Below are 14,685 nucleotides of genomic sequence, written 5' to 3'. Positions count from 1 at the left end.
TTGTCTGTTTCAGCAATTGAGGTTGTAACCTTCAGATATGTGTTATTCTTTAAAGATGAACTGTTCCAAAATAATTTTTAAAATAAGTAATTATTGATACAAAAATTATTATAAGAAACGTGTTGCATTTAGAATATATTTATTCATGTACTTGTTAATAAATAATCTTGGAAGAGAATATTTTGGTGATTCGTTTATATATAAACCCATTAATAATGTGCTTGTATATATTTGTTGCTGCTCTAAATAGTTGAAGCTGAAGTATAAATTGTTGAATGAAAAGGGAAGCTACTGTTTTCGTTTTCTTGTTTTGTTGAGTAACACATCTTTGACTTCTTGGCTTGTAATTTTTGTCGTCTGTGCAAAGACCTGGTCCACTTGTGATCTTCTAAACTGTTTTTTCTAACAGTAAATAGTTCTGGGGGTCCATCTTTTGTGTTCAAAACTACAAAATGATATTGACCCTGTGTGTTTTCCATATTTAAATCAGAATGTTCACTTTTATCGGCTGATTGGTGATTTATGAAAGAACTTGGAGTTATCGTTCTTTGTTCTTCTGCCAGAGAGTTTTGTGTATCTCGATTAGTATTATGGCGTTTGTTACTATTTGTACCGTTTTCGGTGTATTGCAATGATATTTCAGAGCATTCCCGTGTTAACTGTTTATCTGATGAATTTTCTTCGTTAATCGTTTGATTAGCATTCACCGAGAAGTTCTTTATAGTATCACTTTGTCCTGATGAAGTTAAGGCTAGAGCTTTGTTTTTCAATATTCCGCGAAGCGGTTTTGGGGGTGGTTTAGAGCTTATAACAGTGGCCTCATTACTCCGCGAAGAACTTCCAGCAACATTATGTGAAGGCGTGGATTCGACTTCTCGTTCGACTGGGATGGTGTTTTTCTTTGCCCGGGCGCGCCTCTGCCTCCACATTTTTCTTGCTTTAGACTGGGTGCTGTTTCTCCGCAAACTGTCGAAAACGTGTGCAAACTCCGGGTTCTGATCAATGAAGTTCTCGTCTCTACTACTGCGCACGTCACTGGAGATTGATTTTTGTGAATGGGGGCTTAGACTGGAGTCAGTAATAATATCCGGTGTTTCTTCTGTATCGTCGGGGGATGACTTTCCTTCAGGTTTTGGTGATTGGTCAGTCGAAAAAGCAGACGGGGTGTCGTCTGACGCTTCGTAACTTTGAAGAACCTCATCAATATCTGCGTAACGGTAGGCGTAGTAATCCTCGCTACTGCTGTTCCGTCTTCCAGTTTCGTCTACCAAGCCAGATGTCGGGACAAACACGTGACGCTGCTCATAGTGATTGTTCTGTGGGATGTCGGGAAGGTATTGAGCCTGTTTTTGAAATCGGTCTTCGCTTCTCGATCCTTTGTTATAATCTACCGGGTCGTCTAGAAAGACGTCGTCACTGAGAGCGTCTTCGTCGAAGAAAAACTGCTGGGTGACCTCGTCGAGGCTGCTGCCGAAGAGGTCAGATCTCCAACTGAAGCTGGTATTGATGTTTTCTGGTAGGTCACCCGGTGGTGAAAAAAAGCCGGGCTTCCTGGTGTCGAGCATGGTCATGCAGCTGAAAGTTTCCGTTAGTTTAGAGCAAGGGTAGAATGTAAAATCTGAATCGGCTTCGGAGCTGAACACGGAACCGCTGTCATCCGAGAGAGCTCTTGATTCGGCGTAATTGTTCGGTACATAGCGAGCTTCGTGGGGGTTGAATTTCGCCCTCTCGTGAAAAGTTTGAGTAAAATGAGCGTGGTTGTAGCCGAGGTCATAGCGAATCTTCGGAGGTGGAACCGCTCTGTAGTCGTTGCTTTTGTACATGTGCATGGATTCGGGGATTCTGTGGGGGTGTTGCTCTTGATAGCGGTATGGGTGGTCTGGGTAACGGTAACAAAATCGTTCTTCGTACGTGTCGTAGAGGGGAGAGAAGCAAGCTGGATGTCTGCTTGGGTCGGGTTCGTAATTCGAGTGAACCGATTTGTCGCCGATTCGTTTTAAATACTGAATAATGTCAGAGTTCACGTGTTCATAATCCCCGTCGTCGGGAACTTCGGGGTCGGTCTGAACTTGTTTGCATGTCATTGGAGGATGTTTTACTATCTCTGTTTGAAGGGGCCGCTGGGGTAAAGTATCGAAAATATTGTTACTCTTAAAACTGGGTGTGTTTTCACAATATTTGTTTGTTTCGGTGTTTACACATTTCATGCTGGGTGTATTTTCACAATACTTATTTGTTTCGGTGTTAACATATTTCATGCTGAGTGTGTTTTCACAATACTTATTTGTTTCGGTGTTTACACCTGTCGCACTTGAGTGTTCACAATATTTATTTGTTTCGGTGTTTCCACTTCTCATAGTTTGTGTGTTCCCACAGTTTTTGTTTGTTTCGGTGTTGTTATACTGGCGCGTGCACAACTCCACGCTGCTCTCCGGTGACTTCCCGACGCAGACGTCACGTGGCCAGGTCTGGCACATGCTTTGGAGCTGTGAGTTAGGATCCATCAGCAAACGACCCGTTGCGGTTTCATTGGGGCGTCGAATCACGTCAACATAGTTGTTGGTGCTTACAAAACTTTTTGGCATCCACCCTGAGTTCCCGCCAATCACCCCGTTGCTGCTGTATTTAGCGCTGGTGGTGCTGACTTGCGCGTTTGGCATGGTGTTGTTTCTCCTTAGCTGACATTTTGATCGATCGTGCCGCGACAAAATGCTAAGGGAATCCATTATCGCTTTCTTCAACACAATAAGACGATCCAATTTCGCTGTTGATTTTTTCTCACGATTTTTCTCGCTCTTTGACATAGCCGTATCAGACCGAGCGATATAACAACGTGGAGCAAAAGTAGACAATGCGCTGGCGATAGTGAGTGCGGGTAATCGGCATTTGCATCTAATTATATTTACTCGTTGTTTTGCTTACTGTTTGTAAGTCCACCTGAAATAAATATTGAGAAAACAGTTGAATAAAAGCGGAGATAGTTTTTATAGGGGAAAATTGAAACAGTACGATAGTAATAAGATATTAAAAGAACTTTCACACAACTTATAAGATTTTGTAAATAACTTTTCAAATGATGAAATTTGATGATTAAACGAAAAAAAAAGTACTTTGAGTGAAATCAACGTGCATCAGTCTTGAACTATTAAAAAGTCCTAAAGTATTTTGTTGTGGGATGTATGAGCATAACGGAGAAGATAGACAACACTTAAATCATGGAGCATTTTTAAAATGTGTCAGCGTTGGATCTTCATCACTGCTGTGCCTGTTCATCTAACTAATCCCAGTCGTTAAAGCTTTTTTAAATCAATAACTAGAAGTAGTCAGGGGCGGAACTACAGTGCCGCCAGACCCCGCAATGCGGGGGGGGGGGGGGGGGGGCACGACGTTTAGGGGCCTAATTCCGACCAAAAAAACAATGAATTTTCTTTTCATAAATAATGTTTTTCGTGCACCTTGATAGTGGTTTTGTAAAAAAACAAACGTGTCTACTATAGCAGTGATTGTTCTACAGTAACTAACACACACTGTTGCGTAGAGAAATATAAAATTTATAAGAGCTCTACTTTGAAAGATAGGCAAACGTTCACACTACTTCCATGACTTACTGCCCTTCATTAAAACACGGGTGCCCATAAAGCTCATTTAAATAGTTTTGTACTATGTAAATTAAAGAGCCATTTATTCTCTTAATTATTATTTAAATAAGGCATACTAAAAAATCCTATAGCTATAAAAATGAATGTATTCAAAACTAATAATATAAATACAAAAAATCATAAAAATAAACATAACGCGAGAAACCATTGCAAAATCAAGCTTACGTGTTTATATAATTTTGATCAGCCAGCTCTAGGACGTTAGAATTGTTTTAAACATAAAGACGTAATACAAACATTTGTAAAACACGATTATTGCGGGCCCGAAATGAGTTCGGACTTATTGGTGACTTTGTTGTCTGGTTCGTTATATCACAGTGGTTATACATTGCAATAAAATAGATTAAAATACTCAGGTAATAGACTATTTAAAATTTAGAGAAGCGGGCTACTTATATATATATATATATATATATATATATATATATATATATATATATATATATATATATATATATATATATATATATATATATATATATATATATATGGGGGGGGGGCCAAAAATTTTTTTTGCGGGGGAGCCTTTTTTTTCTAGTTCCGCCACTGGAAGTAGTCTACGTATTATTATCGTTATCTTATCACCAGTAAGTCACTTAAAACTTGTGGTATAGGTATAGACCTAATGTATTTCAAATCGAAGTAGTGTCGGTTTAAACTTATAATAAAACATTTTTAAAAGCGCTTGTAAGTCTTGCAAGTCTTTTGAACCTGCCTTTGTAGGCAAACTAACAGCAGTGTAAGCGTATTTCTAAAACCCGCGTTCCTTTTCTTACCTTTAAGTGTAAGACAGTGTTAGTTCTGACTAAGTCAAATTTAAGTAATTTAACGCTTACTTTTTATAACAATTTTACAAGTTTTTATAAAAGTTTACAAAAAAACTTCCGAGTGAGAACTGTTGGAATATATTTTCAATCAGTCAAAATTATTTAATAACATAGCTTAAAACATACTTCCAGAATGAAAAGTGAACAAATAAAAATTGAAAAAACTCACAGTATGAAACTAATTGCGATTTAATCAAGACATTTCTTCGCGGAGGAAACCCTGAATTGTGTTGAGTCTCGGTAATTTGTCTGAACTTTATACTTTATTTTTGGTCAGTCTTATTAGTGGACAGGAAGTTCAGATTATTTTGATGGAAAAACATGGTGGTATGTGGGGAAAGTAGGGGGGGGGGGGGTGGCCTTGGAAGGGGGTTGGAGTTGGGAGGCTGGGTCTAAGTAGAGATGGAAAAATCCGTGGACAGAGGCGGGGGTGGCGCCACCGTTTAAGAGTTGAGTAAACTGAACGCCGTCACCAAACTCAAAGCTTACGTAAGTGGTTTATATTACAGCTATTCGGGGCAATTAACCGCTGCGCGGCACAAGTGTAACAAAGTAGTGCTTGCGGTTTTGAAAAATGGATCATTTGTGGTTTCACTGTCATCTAAAACAGCGCTATACACAACTAATTGGGTTATCTAATTACACTGACACGTGACATCTGTCCTCTGAGTTATCTAACACGTGGGATCGTCTGCTGGTGTTTTAAGATTTTCTAAAACATTTTCTTAGCAAAACACGAATGAAACAAAAATCACGACTCTATTGAAGCTACAAATTTAAAGTTTCCCTTTCGAGTATGGTGGTGGATAAGGCGGATAGAGTTCATCTGTTTCTGTGACCTCGGCTTTCTTACTCTAGACGTCTCCAAGCTCACCCAGCTCTGATGGATACCAGACTTATGTTGGGGATAGTAAAGGCGGCTGGGCATAGAGGTCATCCTTAAATGACGTCACTCTTTTTTAATGATTATTACCTCCCCTCCGTCACACATCGTCACAAAAACCCAACACCCCTTATAATGACGTCACACTTCAGCCTACAACCCCCCCCCCCCTCAAAATTGCAGCTGAATTTTTGTTAAAACATGGACATTTTTCCTAAATTTATTCAAACAGTTTTCCAAAACGCGAAATAACGGCTAAAATTAGTTTTCAAGCATTGCTTTTTTATAATGCAAAAGTGTGACGTCACACCATCTGAACCCCGCTCCCTCCTCATCACACGCCGTCACAAAATTACGGCCCCCTTCCCCTCCTACGAGTGTAACGTCATTTATGGACGACCCCATAGTGCTGACCACACCATCTCTTTATAATATGCCGAGGTCCATTTTTATGGACTCTACTTCATCTGCCATGTGAATCTTTGGGTTCTGAATGAGGAACTTTACTTTATACCATGTCATAGAACACAAAATAATAAAATGAAAAACCACCCCAATACCGTCTGCGTGTTTTATGTGCGCGCTCTTTTAGCGCCCTCTACATTTATTTTATGCCGTGGGAACAACAACACAGAAACATTGCGTTGAATGTATAGACCAGCGTTTGAGGAGTAAACACAGTTGGGCCAGATTCTCACCAATTGCAGGGTAAATGAGCCATGTATCAATTTAATTAGAAACTGCACGGCCATATTCTCACCAACTGCAGGATTAATGAGCAATGTAGCAATTTAATTAGAACTTGGCGCAAAACACTTGGACCACACTTAAAAGGCGGCGGGATAACTCTATCACTCCTCTCTGTAAATACTGCATTTTCTGTACATACTCTCTCACACAAACGCGCATATATATATATATATATATATATATATATATATATATATATATATATATATATATGTTACGGTCAAAGCCCGAAGTGCGGCCAATGCTAGGATTGGCCGGCCAATCCACGCATTGGCCGGCTCTCTTGGCCAAAGCCCGAAGAACTTAGCACTAAGATCGTATTTCGTACATTGGCCGGCCAATGCACGCACTGGCCGGGACGTACTGGCCAAAGTCCGAAGCGCTTAAACTTGACAGCGTATTTTGTACATTGGCCGGCCAATGCGCGCACTGGCCGGTATGTCCTGGCCAATGATCTATCTAGACTAAGTTGTGATCGCATTTTCATTATTCTGGGTGCGTTTTCATTGAGAGTAACGTATTGTTTTGCTCTTGTTTATATAGCATTCTATATGCAAGTCGACATGGATCAAAAGGGCCGTCAGACCATGAGACAGACATAGCAGATGGCTGTCAAAAGAAAAAAAAATGTAAATCCATGTTAGTTTCCATATATGGGCTCTCGATAAAATAGTTACTGAGGAAGATCTTGAGAAAATTGAACAAGAAATGGAGGTTGCCATAAATGCAACGACATCCTCAGCTAACACATCTACTGCCGTAGCGGAACGTCCAGGCCAGTTGCGTGACAATTATGTGGCCAACAGATTCTGTATAGTTTGTGAAAAACATTGTAGTGCAGCTCATTCTTTTGGATCCGGTGGCAACGATGTCCATGCTATTTGTGGAATACCCAATGAAGCAGACGAAGGGTACGGAGGGAACATTACCTGCAGATTGTGTCACAACAAACAAGACATCATGGAACACATGTCAGCAGCTCATACTGGCTTGCAAACTCAAGGTGCTAAGATGCTTAAAACATCAAATACAAAATTTAAAGATGGTGAAGTGGGTGACAATGTACGCATCCGTTTTCCAGATGTTGACAGAGGTCACGGTGATCCCCGAAGCGTGATTGCAGTTGTCATGAGCGTCGAGGGCGGTTTCTACAAATTAGGAACGGCACATGGTGTTCTAAAACAACTGTATGCTAAAATTGAGTTTTCAATTCTTCACGAAAAACTGCTCTTATTGTCGTCAGTTGGCACTGAGGAAAAATCACTACGAACCATCGCATCTTCACAATCATTGACTGGGGGCCAAGGCTACACTCGCTGCAATTGCACAACTAAGTGCACAACAAATCGCTGCAAGTGTAAAAATAACAAGCTGCTATGTAATTCTAAATGCCATAAAAGTTCAACTTGTTGTAACAAATGATGATATTGATAGCTTGAGACTATAGTATAATAAAAAATTTGAATGTTTCTGTCATTTACTTTAATTAATAATCAATAAAGACTTAATTTCATGATCCTTACGGTATTAAAAAAAAACAATCTGCTCATGATCTTCTAATTCGAACTTTGGCCGGTCGTCCCTAGCCAGATGATCTTCTAATTAAGACTTTGGCCGGTCCACCATGACCAGTCCGCGGACTGGCCGGCCAAAGGCCGAAATCAAGAGCTATTTCAGACTTTGGCCGGTCCACCATGGCCAGTCTGCGGATTGGCCGGCCAAAGGCCGAAATCAAGCAATGTTTCGGACTTTGACCGACCTATGGGAGGCGATATTGGCCAATGCGCGGATTGGCCGGCCAATCCTAGCATTGGCCGACTTCGGGCTTTGACCGTAACATATATATATATTGTTACGGTCAAAGCCCGAAGTCGGCCAATGCTAGGATTGGCCGGCCAATCCGCGCATTGGCCAATATCGCCTCCCATAGGTCGGTCAAAGTCCGAAACTTTGTTTCATTTCGGCCTTTGGCCGGCCAATCCGCAGACTGGCCATTGTGGACCGGCCAAAGTCTGAAATAGCTCTTGATTTCGGCCTTTGGCCGGCCAGTCCCGGACTGGCCATGGTGGACCGGCCAAAGTCTTAATTAGAAGATCATGAGCAGATTTTTTTTTTATGCCGGTAGGATCATCTTTATTGATTATTAATTAAAGTAAATGACAGAAACATTCAATTTTTTTATTGTACTATAGTCTCAATCAATCAATATTATCATTTGTTACAACAAGTTGAACTTTTATGGCATTTAGAATTACATAGCAGCTTGTTATTTTTACACTTGCAGCGATTTATTGTGCACTTGGTTGTGCAATTGCAGCGAGTGTAGCCTTGGCCCCCCAGTCAATGATTGTGAAGATGCGATGGTTCGTAGTGATTTTTCCTCAGTGCCAACTGACGACAATAAGAGCAGTTTTTTTTGTGAAGAATTGAAAACTCACTTCTAGCATACAGTTGTTTTAGAACACCATGTTCCGTTCCTAATTTGTAAACACCGCCCTCGACGCTCATGACAACTGCAATTACGCTTCGGGGATCACCGCGACCTCTGTCAACATCTTTAAATTTTGTATTTGATGTTTTAAGCATCTTAGCACCTTGATTTTGCAAGCCAGTATGAGCTGCTGACCTGTGTTCCATGATGTCTTGTTTGTTGTGACACAATCTGCAGGTAATGTTCCCTCCGTACCCTTCGTCTGCTTCATTGGGTACTCCACAAATAGCATGGACATCTTTGCCACAGGATCCACAAGATTGAGCTGCACTACAATGTTTTTCACAAACTATACAGAATCTGTTGGCCACATTATTGTCACGCAACTGGTCTGGACGTTCCGCCACGGCAGTAGATGTGTTAGCTTAGGATGTAGTTGCATTTATGGCAACCTCCATTTCTTGTTCAATGTTCTCAAGATCTTCCTCAGTAACTATTTTATTGAGAGTCTCTCTTGGTAGATTTGAAGTGCTAAGTCCCACTTTTGCTTTGCATCCAAACAAGGCTTCGTATGGTGATTGTTGGATTCCTTGATGAAAAGAACGATTTTTCATAAATTGAATGAATTTGAGACTCTCAGCCCAATGAGCTGATTCATTTGTTTGCATCCATGTCATCATCATGTTTAGAACATCTTGGTTGGCACGTTCGACTGAACCTTGGCTTTGGCTATGCCTTGGTTTTCCGTGAACTAGTTTAAGTTCAGGCCACATGTTCTTTAGTTCAGAAATAACTTGATTCACAAATTCTCTTCCATTATCTGATTGAAGCACACTTGGGGCACCAATAGTCGTGAAGATATCCAGCAGCTGGTAAGCAACTTCTTCTGCTCTTTTGGTTTCCAAAGCTCGCAACAATATGAACTTGGTTAAATGATCCTGGTAACTGAATATAAACTTGTATTTGCCGTCTGGGTTACTTTGCATATCAATAAGATCTACTTGGCATCTTGAGTTAAATTCTTTAAATATCAAAGGTTTGGAAACAAGACCTTTCTTGGGATTAGACAATTTTGTCTGACAAGGCTTGCACAACCGAAGATACATAGTAATGATTTCTTTGGTGATATTTTTGTACTTTCTCTTGAGCTCTTTTTCCATCCTTGTGCGACCTCCATGTCCGATTTTCAAGTGAGTTTCATTGATCAAGTCGAACAACTCTTCTGAGTGCACATAGTACAAAATAGCACCATTGTCTTCTGTTAGTGGTACAATAAGTTTTTCTTTACCGTCAACTTCAATAACATCATATTTGTTTAGTCGACGATAGTCAACAGTTTTTTTTGTCTGCTTTGCTTTAGCCTGTTTAACGTCCTCTATAATAGCAATGTATTTGTCTTTGCTGAGAATAAAGCTATTGTTTGGTTTTTCATGCAGTACTGTAGTCAAATGATCTAAAAACATAGTTTTCATGTCAAACGTTGGTTCGATATTTGCATTTTTTTCTTTTGACAGCCATTTGCTATGTCTGTCTCATGGTCTGGCGGCCCTTTTGATCCATGTCGCCTTGCATATAGAATTCTATACAAACAAGAGCTAAACAATACGTTACTCACAATGAAACCGCACCCAGAATAATTAAAACGCGATCACAACTTAGTCTAGATACAACATTGGCCAGGACATCCCGGCCAATGCGCGCATTGGCCGGCCAATGTACAAAATACGCTGTCAAGTTTAAGTACTTCAGACTTTGGCCAGTACGTCCCGGCCAGTGCGCGCATTGGCCGGCCAATGTACGAAATACGATCTTAGTTCTAAGTTCTTCGGGCTTTGGCCAAGAGAGCCGGCCAATCCGCGCATTGGCCGGCCAATCCGGGGTTTGGCCGCACTTCGGGCTTTGACCGTAACACATATATATATATATATATATATATATATATATATATATATATATATATATATATATATATATATATATATATATGCGTGTGTGTAAATATATTATAAATACTTAATACATGTAGGTCTTTATAAATTGTGTTAGATCTATATATTGTTTATATTCTTACATTCAAACACACGTACAACACAGATAAACAACTGTACATTATATATGCCTCTCTCTCTCTCTCTATATATATATATATATTTTTTTTTTCTCTGTAAATTTTGCAGTTGTTGCCAGTTCCTCCCTCCTAACCCCTGAGTAATAGCTTTAAAGTGTTCACATTTAATACTAATGATATTTATCTATAGTCGGTTATTAATACAGCTGGGTGTAGCATTGTTTTCTCTGTAGTTTGAATGTTTACGTCATGGTGTCCCCCCCCCCCCCCCTACACTCACACAAACTTGTCGGGATCGTCAATAATTTAACTCTAATTGACCATTTATTGAACTGGCAAAAAACATATTTATTCCTATATTTTGCGATTTTTTTTAGTCTTGATGTCACCTCCCCCTAAATTGTGTCACCCGGTGCGGTCCGCACCCCCCGCCCCCGCCTCGCGTCGCCTCTGCCGTCCCCCCACCATCTCAACCATCCCTTTATTTCCTCTTGTACCGCCGCTGAAGTGCCTTATCCTGGAAGCAAACACTTGTTAGGTTTATATCAGTCGATCATTCAGGCAAATGGACGCATACTTGAGATGGTTGTTGACATCAATAAAACATTTTTTGTTGCTGTTTTTATTTGAGTCCAGAGGATATGACTTATAAAACATGACGTGTTTTTTTCTATTTAATATTGAAAAGATTCCACTCATAAGTTTTTTTTTAAAATCAACTTTTTAATTATACTCCATTCTATTTGTATAAGGTTAATCAAAATGTGCAGGCAAACTGAAGCAACATTTCTACATTGTAAAATTAAATGCAGTTTTTAATTAACAAAATTCTAACATTTAAATTCATTAATTCAATGCAAGCCTACACAACCAGGTTTGAGAAAGGTCATTGACTTGAGAAGTGGCGGATATATATATATATATATATATATATATATATATATATATATATATATATATATATATATATATATATATATATATATGACACACATTGATTATATACATTGGAGATACATACTCATGATTATACATTGATGAAATGCATTAACTATATATATATATATATATATATATATATATATATATATATATATATATATATATATATATATATATATATATATATATATATATATATATATATATATATATATATATATATATTGATGACATACATTGATGAGATACATTGAACGTACACATTGAATGTACACATTGTTTATAATCATACACACTATAATAATAATTGCTGATATACATAGATGATATACACAGATAATACACATTGATGATATACATTATTGACATACACTGGAGTTACATATTGGTGGACAACAGTTGATGACAACAGTCGATGACAACAGTCGATGACAATAGCTGATAATGTACATTGATAAAACTGAATGATAATATACATCAGGGGTCTCCAAACTTTTCCCGCGGGCCGTAGTTTGGATGATTGATGATATACATTGGTGACATATATTGGAGAAACATACTGGTGACAACAATCGGTGACAACAGTTGGTGAAAAACATTGATGGACAGTTCTTTGAAGCAGTTTATTCCATTCTCCAAATCAACCGTTGGTATAACTCTCAAAAGTGGATAGAATTTTGAACTAAGTGCGGACAAAGGAATTGATGTCATGGACAGGTTGATGCGGTGAAAATACAACACATGCATACGATTTGATAGAGGTCCGGACACAGTCAAAAATGTTGAATCAGAGGTTGACACTTTCTGCAATGTTGATAAAGATGTTGTTACTGACAAACACTACGAACACAGGAGAAAATGTTTCAATACCAGAAATGTGGATTCAGAAGCTTACAGGTGTAGATTTTGGCAGAAATGTTGATAACGGTGAATAGAATCTTATAAACCTTGATGCCGATATTGTAAGAGATGTTGTTGCACAGCTTGAAAGTTGATACATGTGCTAATACTGGCAGGAATGTTGATACATGTTCTAATACTGGCAGGAATGTTGATACATGTGCTAATACTGGCAGTAATGTTGATACATGTGCTAATACTGGCAGGAATGTTGATACATGTGCTAATACTGGCAGTAATGTTGATACATGTGTTAATACTGGCAGGAATGTTGATACATGTGCAAGAATGTTGATACACGTGCTAATACTGGCAGTAATGTTGATACATGTGCTAATACTGGCAGTAATGTTGATACATGTGCTAATACTGGCAGTAATGTTGATACATGTGCTAATACTGACAGGAATGTTGATACATGTGCTAAAACTGGCAGTAATGTTGATACATGTGCTAATACTGGCCAGAATGTTGATACATGTGCTAATACTGGCAGTAATGTTGATACATGTGTTAATACTGGCAGGAATGTTGATATAGGTATTAAAAAGACTGTTGATACATGGGATAATACTGGCCAGAATGTTGATACATGTGCTAATACTGGTAAGAATGTTGGTATGTGTGATGATATTGAAAATAATGTTGAAACAGGTTTTAACAGGTGATGATACTGGCAGTAATGTTGATACAGATGCTAATACTGGCAAGCATTTTGATACAGCTGATGATATTGAATAGAATGTTAATACATGTGCTAATAATGGCAAGAATTTCGATACATGTGCAAGAATGTTGATACAGGTAATGATATTAAATAGGATGTTGATATAGGTGCTAGTACTGTCAAAAATGATGATACAGCTCATAATATTGGCAAGAATGTTGATATAGGTGCTATTACGGGCAAGAATGTTGATACAGGTGATGATATTGAATAGAATGGTGATATAGGTGCTATTACGGGCAAGAATGTCGATACATGTGCTAATACTGGCAAGAATGTTGATACAGGTTATGATATTGAACATAAAGTTGATACAGGTGATGATAGTGATGATATTGAACAGAATGTTGATAAGGTACTAATACTGGCAAGAATGTTGATAAGGTACTAATACTGACAATAATGTTGATAAGGTACTAATACTGGCAAGAATGTTGATACAGATGATAATATTGAACAGAATGTTGATCAGGTGCTAGTACTGGCAAGAATGTTAATACATATGATGATAATGAATATAATGTGGATGCAGGTTGATCTAAATCGTGCATGAAGACCTATGGTGATATATCACTGTTGATACATGTGCTAATACTGACAAGAATGTTGATAAGGTACTAATACTGGCAAGAATGTTGATACAGATGATGATATTGAACAGAATGTTGATACAGATGATGATAATAAATATAATGTGGATGCAGGTTGATCTAGATCGTGCATGAAGACCTATGGGGGGGGGGGTGTAATACTGTATTTTACCTTATAAATGATATATCACTGTACTTGTTTCACAAAATGAATATGTACTAAACGACTGTAATTTGCAGAAATTGTCGAGAACATAGAATTGACGCTAAAATAAACGGCTTTGAGAATGTCAATGTTTACTTAAAGCCAAAATCTACATTTTGTCTCGGTTATGGAATGAAATGGCGTGTCGACTAAATAAAACAATGCAAAAAATTAAGTGAAAAGTAATTACCAAATTTTTGTGCTTTAGATAACACATATTTAATTATAATGCAAATATGTTTACGTTGAACTAAATAAATATCTGACGGACAAAAAGGCAAAATGTTTAGGTGTCTGATATGATAACTTATAATGATCAATTTTTAGCAAGCGGTACGTAGCGGGATAGCAGAGACGATTGTGTGTTGGCTTGCTGGGTCTAGTAAATGTTAGTGGTCTAGGTTCAAATCCTAAGGTGTAGCTTAATAGTGAGGAAAGGTTAAGGATAGGGATGGAGTTTAGGATGCATAGTGACAGCATACTGATAGGATGCATACTGACAACATAGTAACTGGATAAACAGGTGTATATTGACAGGGTGCATAGGTGTAGTGACAGGGTGCATAGGTGTAGGGTGCATAGTTGTAGTGACAGGGTAGGTGTAGTGACCGGGCGCATAGTGACAGGGCAAATAGGTGCATAGTGACAGGGTGCATAGTTGCATAGTGACAGGGTGCATAGGTGCATAGTGACAGGGTGCATA

At 38.5% G+C, this 14,685-nt stretch overlaps 2 protein-coding genes across 2 annotated transcripts; both read right to left on the bottom strand.

The window, feature by feature from the left end:
• Positions 1 to 122: 122 nt before the first annotated feature.
• On the bottom strand, positions 123 to 4,707 carry LOC131952141 (uncharacterized). Its single transcript, XM_059314673.1, has 2 exons — positions 4,656 to 4,707; positions 123 to 2,937 (listed from the first exon to the last, which is right to left on the bottom strand). The coding sequence occupies exon 2, from the start codon at positions 2,802 to 2,804 to the stop codon at positions 243 to 245; it is 2,562 nt and encodes an 853-aa protein (XP_059170656.1). The 5' UTR covers positions 2,805 to 2,937; positions 4,656 to 4,707; the 3' UTR covers positions 123 to 242.
• LOC131952151 (KRAB-A domain-containing protein 2-like) lies at positions 3,725 to 10,022 on the bottom strand. Its single transcript, XM_059314692.1, has 2 exons — positions 9,345 to 10,022; positions 3,725 to 3,730 (listed from the first exon to the last, which is right to left on the bottom strand). Exons 1-2 carry the CDS (start codon positions 10,020 to 10,022, stop codon positions 3,725 to 3,727), a joined length of 684 nt encoding a protein of 227 aa, XP_059170675.1.
• Between the last annotated feature and the right edge of the window lie 4,663 nt (positions 10,023 to 14,685).

This window comes from Physella acuta, unplaced genomic scaffold (assembly GCF_028476545.2).
Source record: "Physella acuta isolate Inbredline_101_S28 unplaced genomic scaffold, ASM2847654v3 ptg000855l, whole genome shotgun sequence".
NCBI classification, from domain to species: Eukaryota; Metazoa; Mollusca; class Gastropoda; family Physidae; genus Physella; species Physella acuta.
The sequence above is the reverse complement of the archived record's forward strand: the minus strand, read 5'-3'. Positions and strand labels throughout refer to the sequence as shown.

What these genes read in the sequence shown, in the direction of transcription:
- LOC131952141 (XM_059314673.1), bottom strand. Translation starts at nt 2,804, where the DNA reads ATGTCAAAGAGCGAGAAAAATCGTGAGAAAAAATCAACAGCGAAATTG.
- LOC131952151 (XM_059314692.1), bottom strand. Translation starts at nt 10,022, where the DNA reads ATGAAAACTATGTTTTTAGATCATTTGACTACAGTACTGCATGAAAAA.